This window comes from Phalacrocorax carbo, chromosome 2 (assembly GCF_963921805.1).
Source record: "Phalacrocorax carbo chromosome 2, bPhaCar2.1, whole genome shotgun sequence".
Classification (NCBI taxonomy): domain Eukaryota; kingdom Metazoa; phylum Chordata; class Aves; order Suliformes; family Phalacrocoracidae; genus Phalacrocorax; species Phalacrocorax carbo.
This window is the reverse complement of record NC_087514.1, coordinates 51,134,718-51,150,188: the sequence shown is the minus strand read 5'-3', so window position 1 is coordinate 51,150,188 and position 15,471 is coordinate 51,134,718. Positions and strand designations below refer to the sequence as shown.

Sequence of the window (15,471 nt, the reverse complement as noted above, 5' to 3'; positions counted from 1 at the left end):
AACAAATCAGGATGACTCTGAATCTATCAAAAACATGTAGCTGATAATCCTGTGGTTCCCACTCAGCAGCAGTACTACAGGACCATCAACAGCCTGAACCACACCTAATGGGAGCCATTCCTTCTCCCTCTTCTTTGAAGAGGTTTTGCTTAGACCTGTGGTTCTCAGTCTAACAACCTGCTCCACACCACATCCCATTCCCCAGGTGTCCCCCCACCATGGCCCAACGTGCAAACTGGAGATGTAGAATTCATGAAAGCATAGGGCCCTTCCCTGGCAGATGCATCCTGCCTCGTATTTCTCCCTCATCTCCCAGCTCCACTTCCCTCTTTGTGGTGCTCCAGGTCCTGTGCTGCCTCAGCAGCCTTCTCCCAGCCTATCTCCAGCTACGCTCTTGGCAGCTCCACAAATACTTAGCTCTTGGCTCACATATCCTTATGTATCTCCCCCTCCTCCCTCTCTGCCTCCCTCCTGCCCTCCAGTTTGCACAACACTGTTGGATGACACGCTGAGAGATTTCTTACCCAACAGATGGGCTCTCAAACAGGGAGTGAGGAAGGTGATGGAAGAGCAGCAGCTCCCTTGCCACAGGGAATCCATACACATTCACAGCTATGGGTTGCACCATGCTTGTACCATTACAGGCTAAAAGCTTTCCTTAAACAAAAGCTATTTTTTTTGTGCTGTGTGTTTAGGCTCCCTGAACTATAAGGGGTCATTATGCAAGATATCATGCCTAAAATACTAATTTTAAGTCATTCTATTGATAATATTTCTGAAGATAAAATGGATTCCCTTCCCTCAGTACACAACCCACCTACCTTCCCATATACAGGTGTTATTACTCGGTCACTGGTGACTGAGGAAGCAGATGAGATCTTGCAAGAGTTTGACACTTCAGGTTTTTTCTGAAACATGTATTTACTTTCTAAGATATGCTGTATGAATGGGATTTCAATCATCAGGCACTAGGTGTTTCAGTGACATCAAAATGTTCATCAGGAATGGAAACAAAAACACAACAAGGAATTGCATCCAAAGGACCGATTTCCCAATTTACCTGAGGCTAGCATTGCACTTCTACTTGATCAAAATATGCTGTAAGAGGGGAAAATGAATGTCTACAAGACAATTTACAAAAAATCCCCTCAATTTGTTGCTCACAAATATTTTTTAAAAATCCACCCCTTATGCCAGCATTTTGGCTCACTGTATTCTCCTCCTCTGTCATTAATGCTCTCTGCCGTAAGCACAACTCCTAGCTGGGGATTCCAACACGTAAGGGAGCTAGGGTAAGATTCCAGATCTCAGTTGTGCTGGCATGAAGATAGGTCTCCTCAGTGATACAGAAGACAACATCCTAGGGAGACTGGAATTAGTCCTATTCCGCACAATTCAATCCAAGATGCAAGGCATATCAAGAAGCAAGTAATTACTAGCTAATGGCTATAGATGGAAATGTAACATGGTTCAGCCTAAGCATTTCATGACAAGTGACAAGACGGCTCGAAAAAAGGGGAATTTTTTCCAAAAGAATGGAAGGTGTCAAGAGCAAAGAAAAAAGGGTTACCTCTTCAGTTTGGGAGGGGCTGATTCTGGGCATTGGAGATACTTGTGGTGTTTTCAGCTGTGTACTGTTGCTGTCTGGAACAAGCTCTCTGTGGATTGACTGAATATGGTTTTGGAGTTCACTTTCTGATTCAAATTTAACATTGCAACTAGAACATCGAGTCTTCAGTCCCCCTGCCTTGCTTTTGTTCTCAATGGAACTCAAGTTCTCATTTTGGCCCATGCCTTGTCTGTTACTGCTTGAAGGGATGTTGACACTTGGACTACCACTTTTACTGAGATTAACACAGCTAGCACACAGACCATATGGCAGACCATTGATGTCAAGTTTCACTAAATCCTGTTTTGAGCGGAATTCCTTCAGGCAAGAAGCACACTTGTACAGTTTCTGGAGATGCTGTGCGCGCCCCGTGGACTGCACGGCAGAACCGTTTCCAGTTTTCTGCATGTGGAACGTGCCGTGGATTTTCAGTTCCAGCGTGGAGGTCACTGTCTGCATGCACACCACACAGCGGAACCCCGTCAAGGAGTTCCTCAGGTCAGGGTGCATTTGGCAATGCTCTAAAAATTCCTCCTCGCTCTGGAGAGGCATCTTGCAAATCCTGCAGTTTCCAGTGTCCAGGCTTTTACTATGTGTGACCTTATGTTCAGTAAGAGTCAGAAGAGATGGAAACCGCTCGCCACAGATTGGGCACATATAATGTTTCACTGGTCCCAAGTGTGTCTGCATGTGTTCTCGAAGCCCATTTTCAGAGAAGAATGTTCGAGAACACACATTACACTTGTAATTCCCTTTAATGAGTTCAGCCTTTTTCTTCACTATGGCACTTTCTCCAGGTCGAATGTTGTGGTCTCGAAGCTGGTGATTTTGCAGAAGAGTCTCCATGGTATAAGCTGCTCCACAAATGTCACAGCCATACATAGGCTCAGATGTGTCCACATCTTCTTCGCTGCCATCATGGCTGTTATGGGACTCCTGGCTATTTGTCAACAAGGTCTGGAGTTCTACTTCCTCTTTCTGAACCTGCTCAGATGCCCCATTCGTTCCACAATTTGGAGTTTTTGTTTCAAAAACACAATGTTTTTCCCTTAAGTGCTTTTCCAGCAAGATGATAGCATGGAAAGCTTTGCTGCAGAACTTGCAGTTGTACTTCTTGCTGTGTGTAGTGATGTGACACTGCAGCTCCACCTCCGTGCCAAAGGACTCGCCACAGAAGATGCACTTGTGTACTTTGCCTTGGTTCTCCAGGTGGTTGTGTTTAACATGAAGCTGTAGGTCAGTCTCATTCCGGAAATCCCAGTTGCAAGACGTACATCTGTAAACCTTCTTTTCATTGCTGTGCTTCACAGCCAAGTGTAGTTGAATGGAGACTTTGGAGTCAAAAACCTCTTGGCACAAGGTGCAGCGAAAGAACACAAACGTATGCATGTCCAGTAGGTGTTTCTGCAAGTCATCCACAGAAGTGAACTGCTTGTCACAGCTTTCACAGATGTAGTAGGTTGAGGTGATCATGAAATGAATGGTAACATGCTTCAGCAGAGACTCCTGATTTGGAAATTCTTTGTTGCACTGAGGGCAGGTCAGTTTTGGCAGGACAGTGTCCAGATGTGTTTTTAAATGAGTCTGAAAACCATCCAAGGAAGTATACTTAGCACCACACTGATTACAAATATATTCACCTGCAGGACGAGGAGGAGCACCTCCAACTGCCTGCATCATCTTTAAAGAGGTCTGCTCAATGGTTACAGGAGATAACGGACTCATGGCTCTGGATTTTTTTCCATTGTGGATGTAATTCAGTGCCAAAGGAATGTTCTTATGGTTCTCCTTGATATGCTTGTTCAGTTTAAGAACACTATTAAATATTGGAGAATTTGTACAGTAAGAACAAGAATACACTTCCACCACTGGATCTTTTGGGGTTCCAAGCACAGGGGAACCAAAACGGGAACTGCTAAGATCACAGTGGACTTGTCTAATATGCTCTTCCAGAGAAGAATCTGTAAGAAATCCCATGTAGCAATGGGGACAAAAGAATGCATTACTGTCCTTAGCAGCAGGGTTGGCAAATCCATGAGAACATCGAATGTGTTCCTGAAGGGTGTTGAGGTCATTGAACACTTCAGAGCAGAAGTTGCACTGGTACACCATGGCAGGCATGGTAGAAACAATCAGTGCTGGGTCCGGAGCTTCGTGGACTTGCTTAAGATGTTCGTTCAGATTGTAGAGAGATGGCAACACCTCCAAACAATACTGACAGATATGGGCTTGTTCGGGTTTATCTAAATGCATAGTTTTCAGGTGTATCTGCAAAACTGCAAGGCTGGAAAATAACTGTTTGTTGCAATAAATGCAGCTATAGGTAACTTTTGCCTGTTTACTCGAAGGACCAGTGATATCTGGCACTTGCTGAGCTGCCCGCTTCCTTCCACGACCTTTTGGTATAGGGGGAGCTGTTTCCACCATTGTTGAACTATCCACCGAGAGATTCGAATCCGGAGTGGTGCTAGAGACTGAGGTGTAGCCCACAGTTACCAAAGAGGGGCTGTTGCTGTGGTTGCACGACTCTGGCTGCTGGTGACTGTCCATGTGGCTGTACAGCTCCTCCACAGTATGGAAGTTCTCAGAGCAAATGCTGCATGAATTCTTCTTCTCACCATTATGAGCCTGCTCCATGTGATTCACCAGAGACGTCTCCTCTACAAAGAGTTCATGACAGTAAACACACTGAAGAGCAGACCGGTCTTCATTAGGGGAACACTCCGGGTGACATTCTGCAATGTGCTTCTGAAGATCTTCAGGAAAATCAAAGCCTTCTTCGCACTGACTGCATTTCTGAGTGTCTTTCATTTTCCAGTCCTCCATCCGGGAAGCGGACTGGGAGCCATCCTTGTTCCTCTCGTGAACCTGCATGTGACCATGCAGCGAACTAGATGACAGGAACCCACGTCTACAAATGGCACACTTATATGGCTTGTTGGACGTATGAGTCTTTAAGTGAATTTTAAGATGATCGCTCCTTGAGAACGCTGCATCGCACTCACTGCAGTGGTACTTCTTGTCTCCCGTATGAAGCTTTATGTGGCGGTCCCTGCTCCGTTTGTGTTTGAAGAGACGACTGCAATACGTACATTTGAAAGGGAGCTTGTCACTGTGACTTTGCTCGTGGTGCTTTAAGTAGCTGAGGCGGCTGAACGATTTGTCACAAAACTGGCATGGATAGGGTAACCCTGGGCCTCCTTCCTCTTCACCAAAATCACAACCTTCTCCATGGCTCGGGGAAGTCTGGTCCTTGCTAGAAGGCGATGATGCTGGCCATGAGCAAGAGGGGTCATCTTCAACATCCACTCCATCTGAAACGAGAAAGAAACATGCGCACAAGCTTAATCCCTAAAGTTCAAAGGAGATAGCAGATGCACATGGACAAGGCAGGTCTGCGACTCCTGAATAGCTAAAACATATTAAACTCAGACTAGGATATTTCTTACACCTGTACCCAACAGCTTCAAGACCACATTTATTTTTATCAGACTGTAAAACATTAAAAGTTATTAAATAGTTCTGTGCCTATATTACCTTTTTATTGCTTTTTTATCATTCTTTCTCAGTTGCAGGATATGTATTATACATTGACAACTTTATTAAAATGCAGATTTTAATATATTTAATGTTTCTTTTGTATCCATTGTAAAATGATTTGCATATTATGTGAGCATCTGAAGAGTCAAAGGAAAGGAGAAAATATTACAGGAATGATTTAAAATTAATACAGTCAACCCACAGGCCTAATATTTAATAAAAAGATTCCCCCTGCTTTGCCACAGGTTTTCTCTTTTTTTCCCTTGAAGTTGATTCTGAACACAGAAATCTTTTAAAGGCTATTACTGAGAGAGACTTGGGTGTTATTCTAAACAACAATAGGAAAAATTACAGGGGAGGAACAGGACAACAGCATAAACAGTGATGTTTTCTCTAATAAAGTGCAACCAGATTTCTCCAATAATGATACAAAATTCAGTTCCTGAAAGCTGGCAGCTGGATCATTAGATGTTCAAAACAAACTAACAGCTAGGAGCAAGGAAAATGAGAAAGTTCCAAAAGGGTCAGATGTGAAGAGCATTTTCTTTTTCCTTTTTAAGTTCAAGAGGTTGCCTGCCACTTCTTCCTTTTTGCAAAGGCCTCAGCCAGCTGAACTTCCTTAGTCCAGCAGAACCTGTACTGTGAGGTGATCACAGACAAAGCGACTTGTAAAAAACTGGAAACAGGAAAAATGATGCATGATTATGGTAAAAGCTGAAAGATTTACAAGTAACAAGGAAAAGACAAAACAGAAATGCTAGCCAGATAATAAACTGAATTAGTTATCCATATTACCTCACCTCTAGACAGGGCAAGTTTTAACTATTCTTTTCAACAGATATGCTCTTCCATTTTTGCACCTTTTGTTTTAGATGTAGGCTACAACACTACAATGATCACACTTATCTCAACCTAAAACTTTTTAAAAAGTATTAAAAGAATGCTTGAACAATCCTTTTTTTACTTTCCTGGGGCGATGCTTGGGGCTTTTTCCTTTTAAAAGTAAAACTGGTTACAGTAACAGGACAGAAAAAGACAGGACAAACCTCTTGGAAAAATATCTTTCTCAAGGTATGCTTGCAAAGCAATATGATTCTTAACATCTCCAGCCTTCTCTCAAGAAATTTACTATACCAACATAAAAGTTAGAGCTGGCCTATATTAGGTAAACAAATTCCAAGCCTGCTTTCTTTAAGGTAACAAGATTTTACTAGATTATCAACCTCTTGCTTATCCACAGGAAACAGATGAGGATTCATTCCTTTCCTGCATCTAGAAACTGATGACAACGCCATCTCACTATCAATGCCAGATGGCAACCATCTAACTCTGAGAAAACAACCAAACACCATGGCTGGATGCCTGCCCATTGACACAATGCTTTTCAGGATAAGTTGGAAACTGCACAGGTTTTTATCCTCTTGTTTACATCTTGAAGAGGAGGGTTTCACAAATTCCACATACCCCTCTCTCTCTCTTCTCTCTCACACGTAGCTGTATCTGTATTTACCTATGTAGGGATCTGCACTAAAGGCACGTATTTAAATAAAAAAACCAAATCCTAGCCCAAGTACCATGCCTTTGACCTGAAAACAAAGGGGTTTGGGTTTTTTTAAGATAAAAAATGAAAAATAAAAATGCTCCCTTCCAGCAAAAGTACTATAATCTGCTAAAATGCTTTCCTATGAACTGAAGCAAATTTACACATTGTCATATACAGAAATAATACCAGCCAGGTGAGTTTTTAAGTTGGTACATTAATGATTGCAATATTCACAGGAGACTTTTGATGTTCTCAACATGAGGCTAGGATTGAGGTTCCCAAAATGAGAAAACCATTTGTGGGTTTGACTCTACAACTGGAAACAATAAAAACAGTGGAACAACTCTTCAAAGAAAAAGATGTTAATTTTAGCTACATTTTAAAATTAACATTTTCAGACAGGTCTTTAAGTGGAAAAAACTTTTGTTCTTTAAAAATCAAATATACTTCTGACATACGACCACTGCCAGCAGATAAACAGGAATTTATGTCAAGCAACTGAGTGAAGAAAAATAGTCTGTGACTGCCTAGGCAACATATTTTGTAACCAAATTTAGTATTAAAATGTATATCCTACACAGAAATGATGTATTATTGTATAAATGTTTAGAGGAATATATAGTAAGTGTTATAAATAGCGTACCATCACTGACACAGTAGTAAATCACTTCCTTTTTGTGGCCACTGCCTGCCTGGTTTTACCTATTATCCAACTATTCCCCCTGGCTCATGCATCTCAGCGGGCTGGCAGCAGGCTCGGGATCAAACGCTGAGTGTGACCACAGTATAAGCAACGGCAGCCCCTTTCCCCCATCCAATTCTCCTCATTTGCTTGGGGGTCTCTCCATTAGCTTTTAAACAAGGTAAGGAAAGTGGAGGGGGAATAGTGTAACTACAGCTCAGAGCCAGTTCTTACTTTCCAACCGGCAAATGTAAATGTTTCTGCATGTCACTTTGCTGTTGGGTTTTTAATCCGAGCCCATAAAAACTCTGCAGAGTAATTCTCTTTGTGCAAAGAGGAGAAAAGCAAACCACTTGCAGGTACGAATTCCGTCCTTTTAACTTGAAATGTGAAAAACTCTCAATCTCTCAGAGCTACAGAAGAACCAGCAAGGCAGGGGGAATTCCGCACAGTGCATGGCGGAGGACAACAGGATTTTCCTGAGTACGAGCCTAACAATGCAGCCAACACATTTCCACATTTCCCTGGCTTCCCCCCCGGCGCGGCGGGGCGGGGGAGAGCCAGCGTGGAAGGGGCACCGGCGGCCGGCCGCCGCTCTCCGGAAGGAGGGCCCCTGGGCTGCGCTCAGACAAAGGGTTCCCAAAGCCGGGCCTGTCGGCTGTCAGCAACCCACGGAAGGACTTCTTGAAACCTTGCTTCTGTGACAAGGGAAACGTTTCGTTGCAGTGACTTTTGCTGTGCAGACTCCAACCTGAACACCGTGTGAACATTGTGTGTGATGGACTAACGCGCCTGGTAAGCTTAGGGGCTGTCTAGGAATGGATCTGGGGACAGCGAGCAAGAAAGAAACCTGGACTATGAGTAACTATTGCTACAGCAGGATGTGTACAATGGCATTGACTGTTGGGTCTCCCCACCCTTCCCCACAAAAGATGCCACACCATAAAGTTAATGTGTCACCATTAAGAGCATCACCTTCAGAACAGCAGTGAGCCACAGCTTGCTACCATGCGCTGAGGCTACTCCAAGTGCGCAGGCAGATGTGGGCACTCAGAGCCGTGACCAAGGAGCTGCACAGAAGGTCCCCGCAGCCGGCCATCAGGCTCGGGATGTGGACTCCACTCCCACTATATCAGGGGTACTTCCCACAGAGCCAGCTCTGTGTTGGGGGTAAAGCTTGACCTGCTGTCGGGCAAACCCCTTTTTGCTCATCGCTTTCACAGAAAATACAAACAGTTTGCTGCTACTCTGTATGCAGCCATTTGTATATAAATCTGCAAACACCTACCCACCGAGCTATGTCAACATTACAAATACTGATTTTTAATGTTACAACAAGCTGTTTTAAAATACTCTGGACCAAATTCAGATGCACACAGACAAGTCCCCAGGAGTGGTACACATCTATCTGGAGGCCGAATAGGGCTTCAGGTATTTGACAGAGTGCTTATGGAATTTTAAACTATATTTTCTGTATTGACGACTTTTTTTTTTTTTTTTTCCTTCGCCACTCACTAAGTGCTACTTACTGTAAATGCCTTTTTTGTGTTATGGCAAGTATTCTGAGTTTCAATGTGATGCACTTAACATGTCCATGTAAATTTTTAATTTTTGGAACCAGTCACTTCACACTCGCTGACTCTAAGAAAGCTCCAGCACTCACAACCAAAAAACTTTGCTGGAAACCGGCTACAAGGCCTAAAAGTCTATTTAAAGATGCAAATGTGTGTGAATAGTTAGTGCAGATGTTTTTCTACACCAACTGTAGTTGCTGAGTTTCACCATTTCCATAAAGCACATTAAAACAAGTGTGTGAACACTCTGAGATGAAAGTACCAAGCACTCCTGAGACTTCCAGTGGAAAGTAGAGCTGCCTGACTTTTCTCCAAGCAGACAGGAATGCCCATGATTCAGCAGCCTGAGTAAATAAAAGAGGTCCTTATTTCCTAATTTTGCTGGCTGGCCATGCTGCAGCAGTCTCTGTGCTGCTGCCAAAGGGGATGCAAAACTGGAACTACACCCAGCTGCTGAAGGACTGTCTTTGTTAGCCAGCCAGGCCTTCCTGACCATCTTCTGGCAACGAAACTACCGTATCCTGCGAGGAAGACCTCCATCTCAGGCTTGATAGTTCTCTAGTCTGTCTAATAGGACGAAACAACAGATTTTGCCTGGTCTGTGTCGTAGAAGGACAGCTGGAAACTCAGTTAGTAGCAGAGTAACACCTGTTCAGTCATATTTATGGGGGGAAGTGCTCACTAACAGAAAAGTGAAGTAATACCAGAAGGAGTTATCCCGCGAAAGGGGAGGGAGTAAAGGGGAAGCATCAGAGCACAAAAGCACCTCTGTGGAGTTAGCAGCCAGCCACTCATGTGCCAACCCCAGTAGTCGTGAGGTCTTAAAAGTGATCTTATCCCTAGTGCTGCTGACTGAATTAACAGTACCGCTTCACAAAAACGTTACTTAGTCACCAGGAAGGTTTATGACATATGCATGCTTTGGCTGGAATACCCTTCAGGGCACTTGCTTTATCATGCCTTGTTTTTCTGTATGATTTAAACATGCTTTTGCTGCCACTAGACAAATGGCCACATTCCTAAAGCAAATGTCAGCAAACCTTTATGTGCCATAATACATAAGGTTCCTCTGATAGAACAGAGTTTACAAATATGAACAAATTAATAGTTTCAATATCCTGTGAGCAGCAGTTTTCTAGTTTCCCCATTTTGCTGCTCAAGTAACTGGGGCACAGACAAGCTGGAGCAGTTTGCCTCAGGTTACAAATGTAATCTGTGCAAAGGAGGAAACAGAACCCGCATCTCCTAGGTCTGAGCCATCCCTGCAAGAAAAATCCTTTCTCCCCCTGAAACACAGAGCTCGCAGAATGCTTAAGCTGCTGGACCCAACCAAAGACAAAGCCCAGCGGTTTAGCTGGACAGACATCCCCCAGCTCTGGGTCCTGCTGATATGTTCTCACTACTTTGCCCCCTTAATGGTAACAGCAGACTGGTCACACAGCTATCCCCCAGGACCCCATCTGAAGGTTTCTTTAACAGGTACAAAATTTATAACAACGGGTTCCATAGGATGGGAATAGATACTAAAAATGACAAATCAAGCATACCAGGCAGCAGCACATAAACACACCTACTACATACTGCCACAGGCATGTGGATTATGAATGCACATGTGTGCATCGAATTGTTGTGCAGTCATTATTTGTTGACCCATCACCAGCCAAAGACCTGCTCATACACCACTGTGTATGCATATATGTGCTCATACACACATATGGAAAGAGATGGACAACACATACAAATGTACAGCTTTGCTAGCTTACCATGGCATGCTACAAGATAGAATTTCGGTTGTAAGAAAGGAAAGACTAAACAGCAGGTAGGTAGGTCAGTTAACTGGATGTATGACAGAGCTCTACAGTTTTAAATCCTTGCTTTTTTGTGCAGGTAATTGAGTGGAGTGGTTATTATATATCATATAGTTTACTTATAATGGCCGTTCCAGGTTTTAGTGCTGGACACATTTTATATTATTACCACCACTAATTGTCTGCAGGGCTACCTTGAAAATGAGATAAGGAATCTTAGGGGAATATGCAGGTGTGAATAAATAGTAAATGAAGAGGTTAGATAGTGCTGAAATAAAATGATATTGTGCTGTGTGCTGTATAGATCTAAATAACTAGAAGATCAAAGGATAGTGTTTAAGCATTAACATGACTTCAGTGATGGCCTAACATACGTGTCACTGAAACAAACTATGGTTTTGAAGTTTTTAATAGAATTAGCAGATAGTGCTAACCTTTAAAGACATTTTAAATAAAATATACATTATTACATAATATTCTCTGTTGACTTTCAATAGAAATGTACAGTTTTGGAAAAGTTGCAACTTTGATATAACCACCACATTTTTTTCACATCAGTGACCCCACATTAAACTCACTCATTTGTCTCATAACTTATTAAATGGCTTGAAAACTAATACTCTGTAATGGGCATTCAAAAGAGAAATATGAACTTTAAAAATTATTTATAATTTACAGATGTTTTTAAAATCTATCAATATTTCAAAACTGCTTTGGGACCACCAATTAAATGCATTAACAGTTGGATTACTGGGGGAGAAACATACAGGGGTTCCTGACCAACACAACTAAGACAGCTGGCAGGGAGGTTTCCTCATTTTAAATTTCATAACCAGAAGAAAGGCAGCTCCTAGAAACAACAAATAAGTCACTTTAATACCTTGCAGGAAAAACCTGCTTGCTTTTATAAAATGCCTTTAATGCCTACATAAGTAGTTAACATTCCTGTATTGCTCTCCTAAGGTAACCTAAGCCTCCAGTTCCATTATGTCTTCTTCAGAAGACGTATTACTATTACATGTGTAGAGAGGAGCATAAATGTTTTCCTTGATTGTTGCTTAAAGTTCATTTGAACAGACGGAGCCCAATGAATTCCACCTTCTACAGCCAAATTAAAGAAAATGTAAGCAGTTCACATTCTGCTCCACCTTTCAAATCATACACAAAATCCAATTTGCAACTAGAAGAAAAGAGATCTACCCTCTGCTTGTTTGAGGAAGCTGGTATTTTGTGCCTCTCTAGGCAAAGAGAAAGAATAAGTAATTTTCCACAGTCCTGTACATATAACTAATGACAGTCACCATCCTCAAAGCTTATTATACTGCGTTACATAATTGGGAATCGCATGTCACACAATTAATTTACAGGGATTGTTTAGTTGTGACTATACAAGCACTAAGCGATTCAAATTAGCTCATTTGTCCACTGCTTAAATGTGACAAACACATTTACACTGTATTTCTTCCACTGTTAAGTTGCTGTTTCTTTTAGTAGCTGTTTTTGTTTGTTTGTACAGTATGACTCAGAGACCACCAGGCTTGTTCCAGCTGAAGCTAGGGTCAGAAAAAATCGCCCGGAGAATAATTACATTTAGAATCAAGATAATGGGAGAGCAAGAAACCCATTCAAATAATCTAGCAAATTTGCACATAATAATGATCACCTAAGAATCTGTATATTAACAACCTCATGTACTAAAAGTAGTGATTCAGTCAATCAGGTTTTTGCCAGAAAATAATCATTATAATTTGTTGTGCTGATAACAGTATTTGTACTGCTTATTAAGAACAGCAAATGACATCGGGATAACAGTTCAGGTTCCTCACTGGACTCCAATACTTTCCTCTACATTCTGCTTTCATTGGGTCGTGCTCTCCCCAGGCAACACCGTGAATAGGACCAGAAACCCTCTCTCCCCCCAGCCTTCCCCTGCACTGCAGCTGCTTTTTGAAAGCTGCTGAAGTGTACAGAAGCCTCAGAGACAGCAGCCCCTATAACACAGTCCCAGTCATCATAGTAACTTTCCAGTTGGCATACAGGTATTAAAATGAGCTGACTGCTTCTTTCTTTCCCAGGTCACAATATAAGGAGTGTGTCTGAAGTCAGAGAGGTATCATTCTTTCTCTTTCCTTTACAAAATCAAATCGTCCAGAGGCTCGGACCCTGAGTGCTGAAGGAGACCCTGCTTCACAGCTGCCTTTCACGTCCCCATTCCCACACAGCCCCAGGACCCTGAGGGGAGAAGGGCAGGCTGTCAAAACCTTGTTAGCTGGAGGCTCAGACAAAAGATGAAGACCCTGAGCAGGATTTGCAGGCAGAAACCCGTGAGATGCCAAGCACCACCGTGGGTCCTTATTTGAATATTGCCCTTCTTTCAGTTAATCCAGAGTTTAATCATGAAGGTCTGCAGGGATTGCTGCGGATGTACCTCACACTCGGCCGCCTTCCCTCTTGTTTTTATCATGTATGCCTGTCCCTCCCACCTGTGCCTACATTTCAACTACCCCAATTCATTGCTTCATTGCCTCTAGACCAGAACAGCAACAGCAAGACACACTTTGGAGGGGGCTAAACTAGGACAACGAAAAGAAGGAAGGCAATGTGTAGAGAACAAAAAGAAAGGGATTATAAGGTGAGGAGACAGAAGAGAGTGAATAATTGCATCTGAAAAACTCAGGCAAAGATAGAACAAAATCTTTTATAGGAAATGGAAAGTAAAAGGAAATTAAGATCAAGCGAAAGCAATGCAGGCAGTTAACGCTTTCAAAAACATATCAGTGTTATTTTACAGTGTGCTAGAATTAAATACAGTAAATAAACACAGAACTGCTTATTTCTTAGAATGACAGAGATGTGGTGGCAGTCTTATTTACACAGGTGAAAACTCCTGGACCTAGATCTGCAAGGGGACTTAGGTGTCTCCAGGAGCCTAAGAAGCAAAGAAAGCAGGATTCATGGGGCCCTGGGGGGGACCAGGAGAAGGTCTGCAACCTCACAGCTTGGGCACTCAGCTGGGAGAGGGGAGTACTGGGCTCTTTATACATTAAAGAGGCACAGAATAAAAACAAAAATAAACCTAAGCACAAGTTCCAGACTGCAAGAGCCCATGGACTAAATGGGTGTCCTTCTCAGTAGGTTAACAGTTCCTTCTCAAATGTGCTCCTACCAGCCCTATGAATAGGGTACTCTTTGCTCCAGCAAGGCCAGCTTCCACAGGAAGAGATCTCTGCACAACCTAAGACCCTCTGCTCAGAGGCAGGAAATGTGGCTTTGAATCCTCTCAGGATGCTGAGGGAACAGAATCAAGGCCTCATGCCCACGTGGCCCCTATATAGGCAAGAGAGGAACACAGCACTTTCTGCTGAAAGTGGTCACTGTGTCCTGGGCTTACTACTATGCTCTCTGTGCAGCAAGCTGATCAAAGGCAGTGGGTACCCAGATGCTCACACTAGGGTGGTTTGCACAGATACCTGAGAAACTTTTCATGAAAAGAAGAGGTGCCTACCAAACTGGGGTGAACCCTGAGAGGTACGTTTTGGACAGCCATTTGTATGTATCTTCTTATAATCCATTTATATGTCTTTTTTAGATCTCGCTGTTAGTGCAGACATGCTGCACAGCTGTTAAGAGGTGATGTCCCCGAGCAAAGGTAACCTTGGTTTTTAAACCAAGTCAGCGCTCAGAATGGCAGGCAAATGCTTACACCCATGCTAGTGCAGCACAGTCACACTGGGGGCAGCGTGTCTCAGGAACCTTTTCGCTGCAGTCAAAATGCTGTGCAAGACAATACAGCCCTTTCTCCCTGATCCTCATTTTCCCCAGGTTACTTGAATGGGAACACATGTGGATGTCTATGCCATGGGATAGGCATAGGTTGGTAGGTGTGTGTGGTTTCCATTAACTTACAGATCTAACCTACAGGTCTACCCTGTAGGCGGGACTTAATGAATTTCCCAGTCCAGAATAGTCAAAAGACCGAATCCTACTATGAAACTGACACATGTAAACTGTCACGCCTACTGTCTTCCTATCTTGTAGAACATCAGTCCCTCTATGTGGAATTTTACAAGGTAAGAGTTACGTTTAAAATATATATGCTTCATTCAGCCCTTTCATGTTAATACAGGTTTATTTGGGTGATTTAATTATAAAAACGATGGGGAAATTATTTGCAAAAGGAAGCATTTTCCTTCTCTTCTGTATAATTTCCGTTCACCGAAGCCTGCTGAAATTCATGATTAACTGTCTGAAATAGAGGCCTCTCCAGAAATAAAGAGATCTCTGCGTTTTAAAGCCTATATCTAAAACAACCCTTTGTATCTTCCTCAGTGTAGAATGGAAGCCTGGTGTGAAATACAGTAAATTAAGCCTTCTGCTGTCAGAGCTGGAAATAAGAGTATAGCAGAACAGCGGCTGGATTTGAAATGATTTTTTTTTTTTTTATTGGCTTCATTTACATCCTGTCTAAGGTCTTCTGAGCAGCTCAAGGTGTCTTATCTCTGGCTACCAGGGGTATTTTGCAGTCAAAGCAGTTAACGTACTTTCTCTCTCTCTTTTTTAAGGCCATCTTATCTTATCAGACAGATCTCTTCAGGCTGAGGAGAACCCATACTTATCAGTAGCTGTACACTGTATTGACAGCTCAGTGCTGCTAGAGAGAAATGAAAGCTTACGGTAGAGAAAGATCAGTTAACCTGTTCCACTCTTCAGTTTAG

At 42.7% G+C, this 15,471-nt stretch overlaps 1 protein-coding gene across 9 annotated transcripts in view; it reads right to left on the bottom strand.

Annotated features, from left to right (window-relative positions):
* ZNF521 (zinc finger protein 521) overlaps nt 1–15,471 on the bottom strand; it is a 237,488-nt gene that overhangs the window by 137,515 nt on the left and 84,502 nt on the right. For all 9 annotated transcript variants that reach the window (XM_064442835.1, XM_064442842.1, XM_064442843.1 and 6 more), the window contains one exon: nt 1,571–4,923. In XM_064442835.1, the coding sequence (XP_064298905.1) occupies nt 1,571–4,923 (3,353 nt within the window). The remainder of the gene's footprint in view (nt 1–1,570; nt 4,924–15,471) is intronic.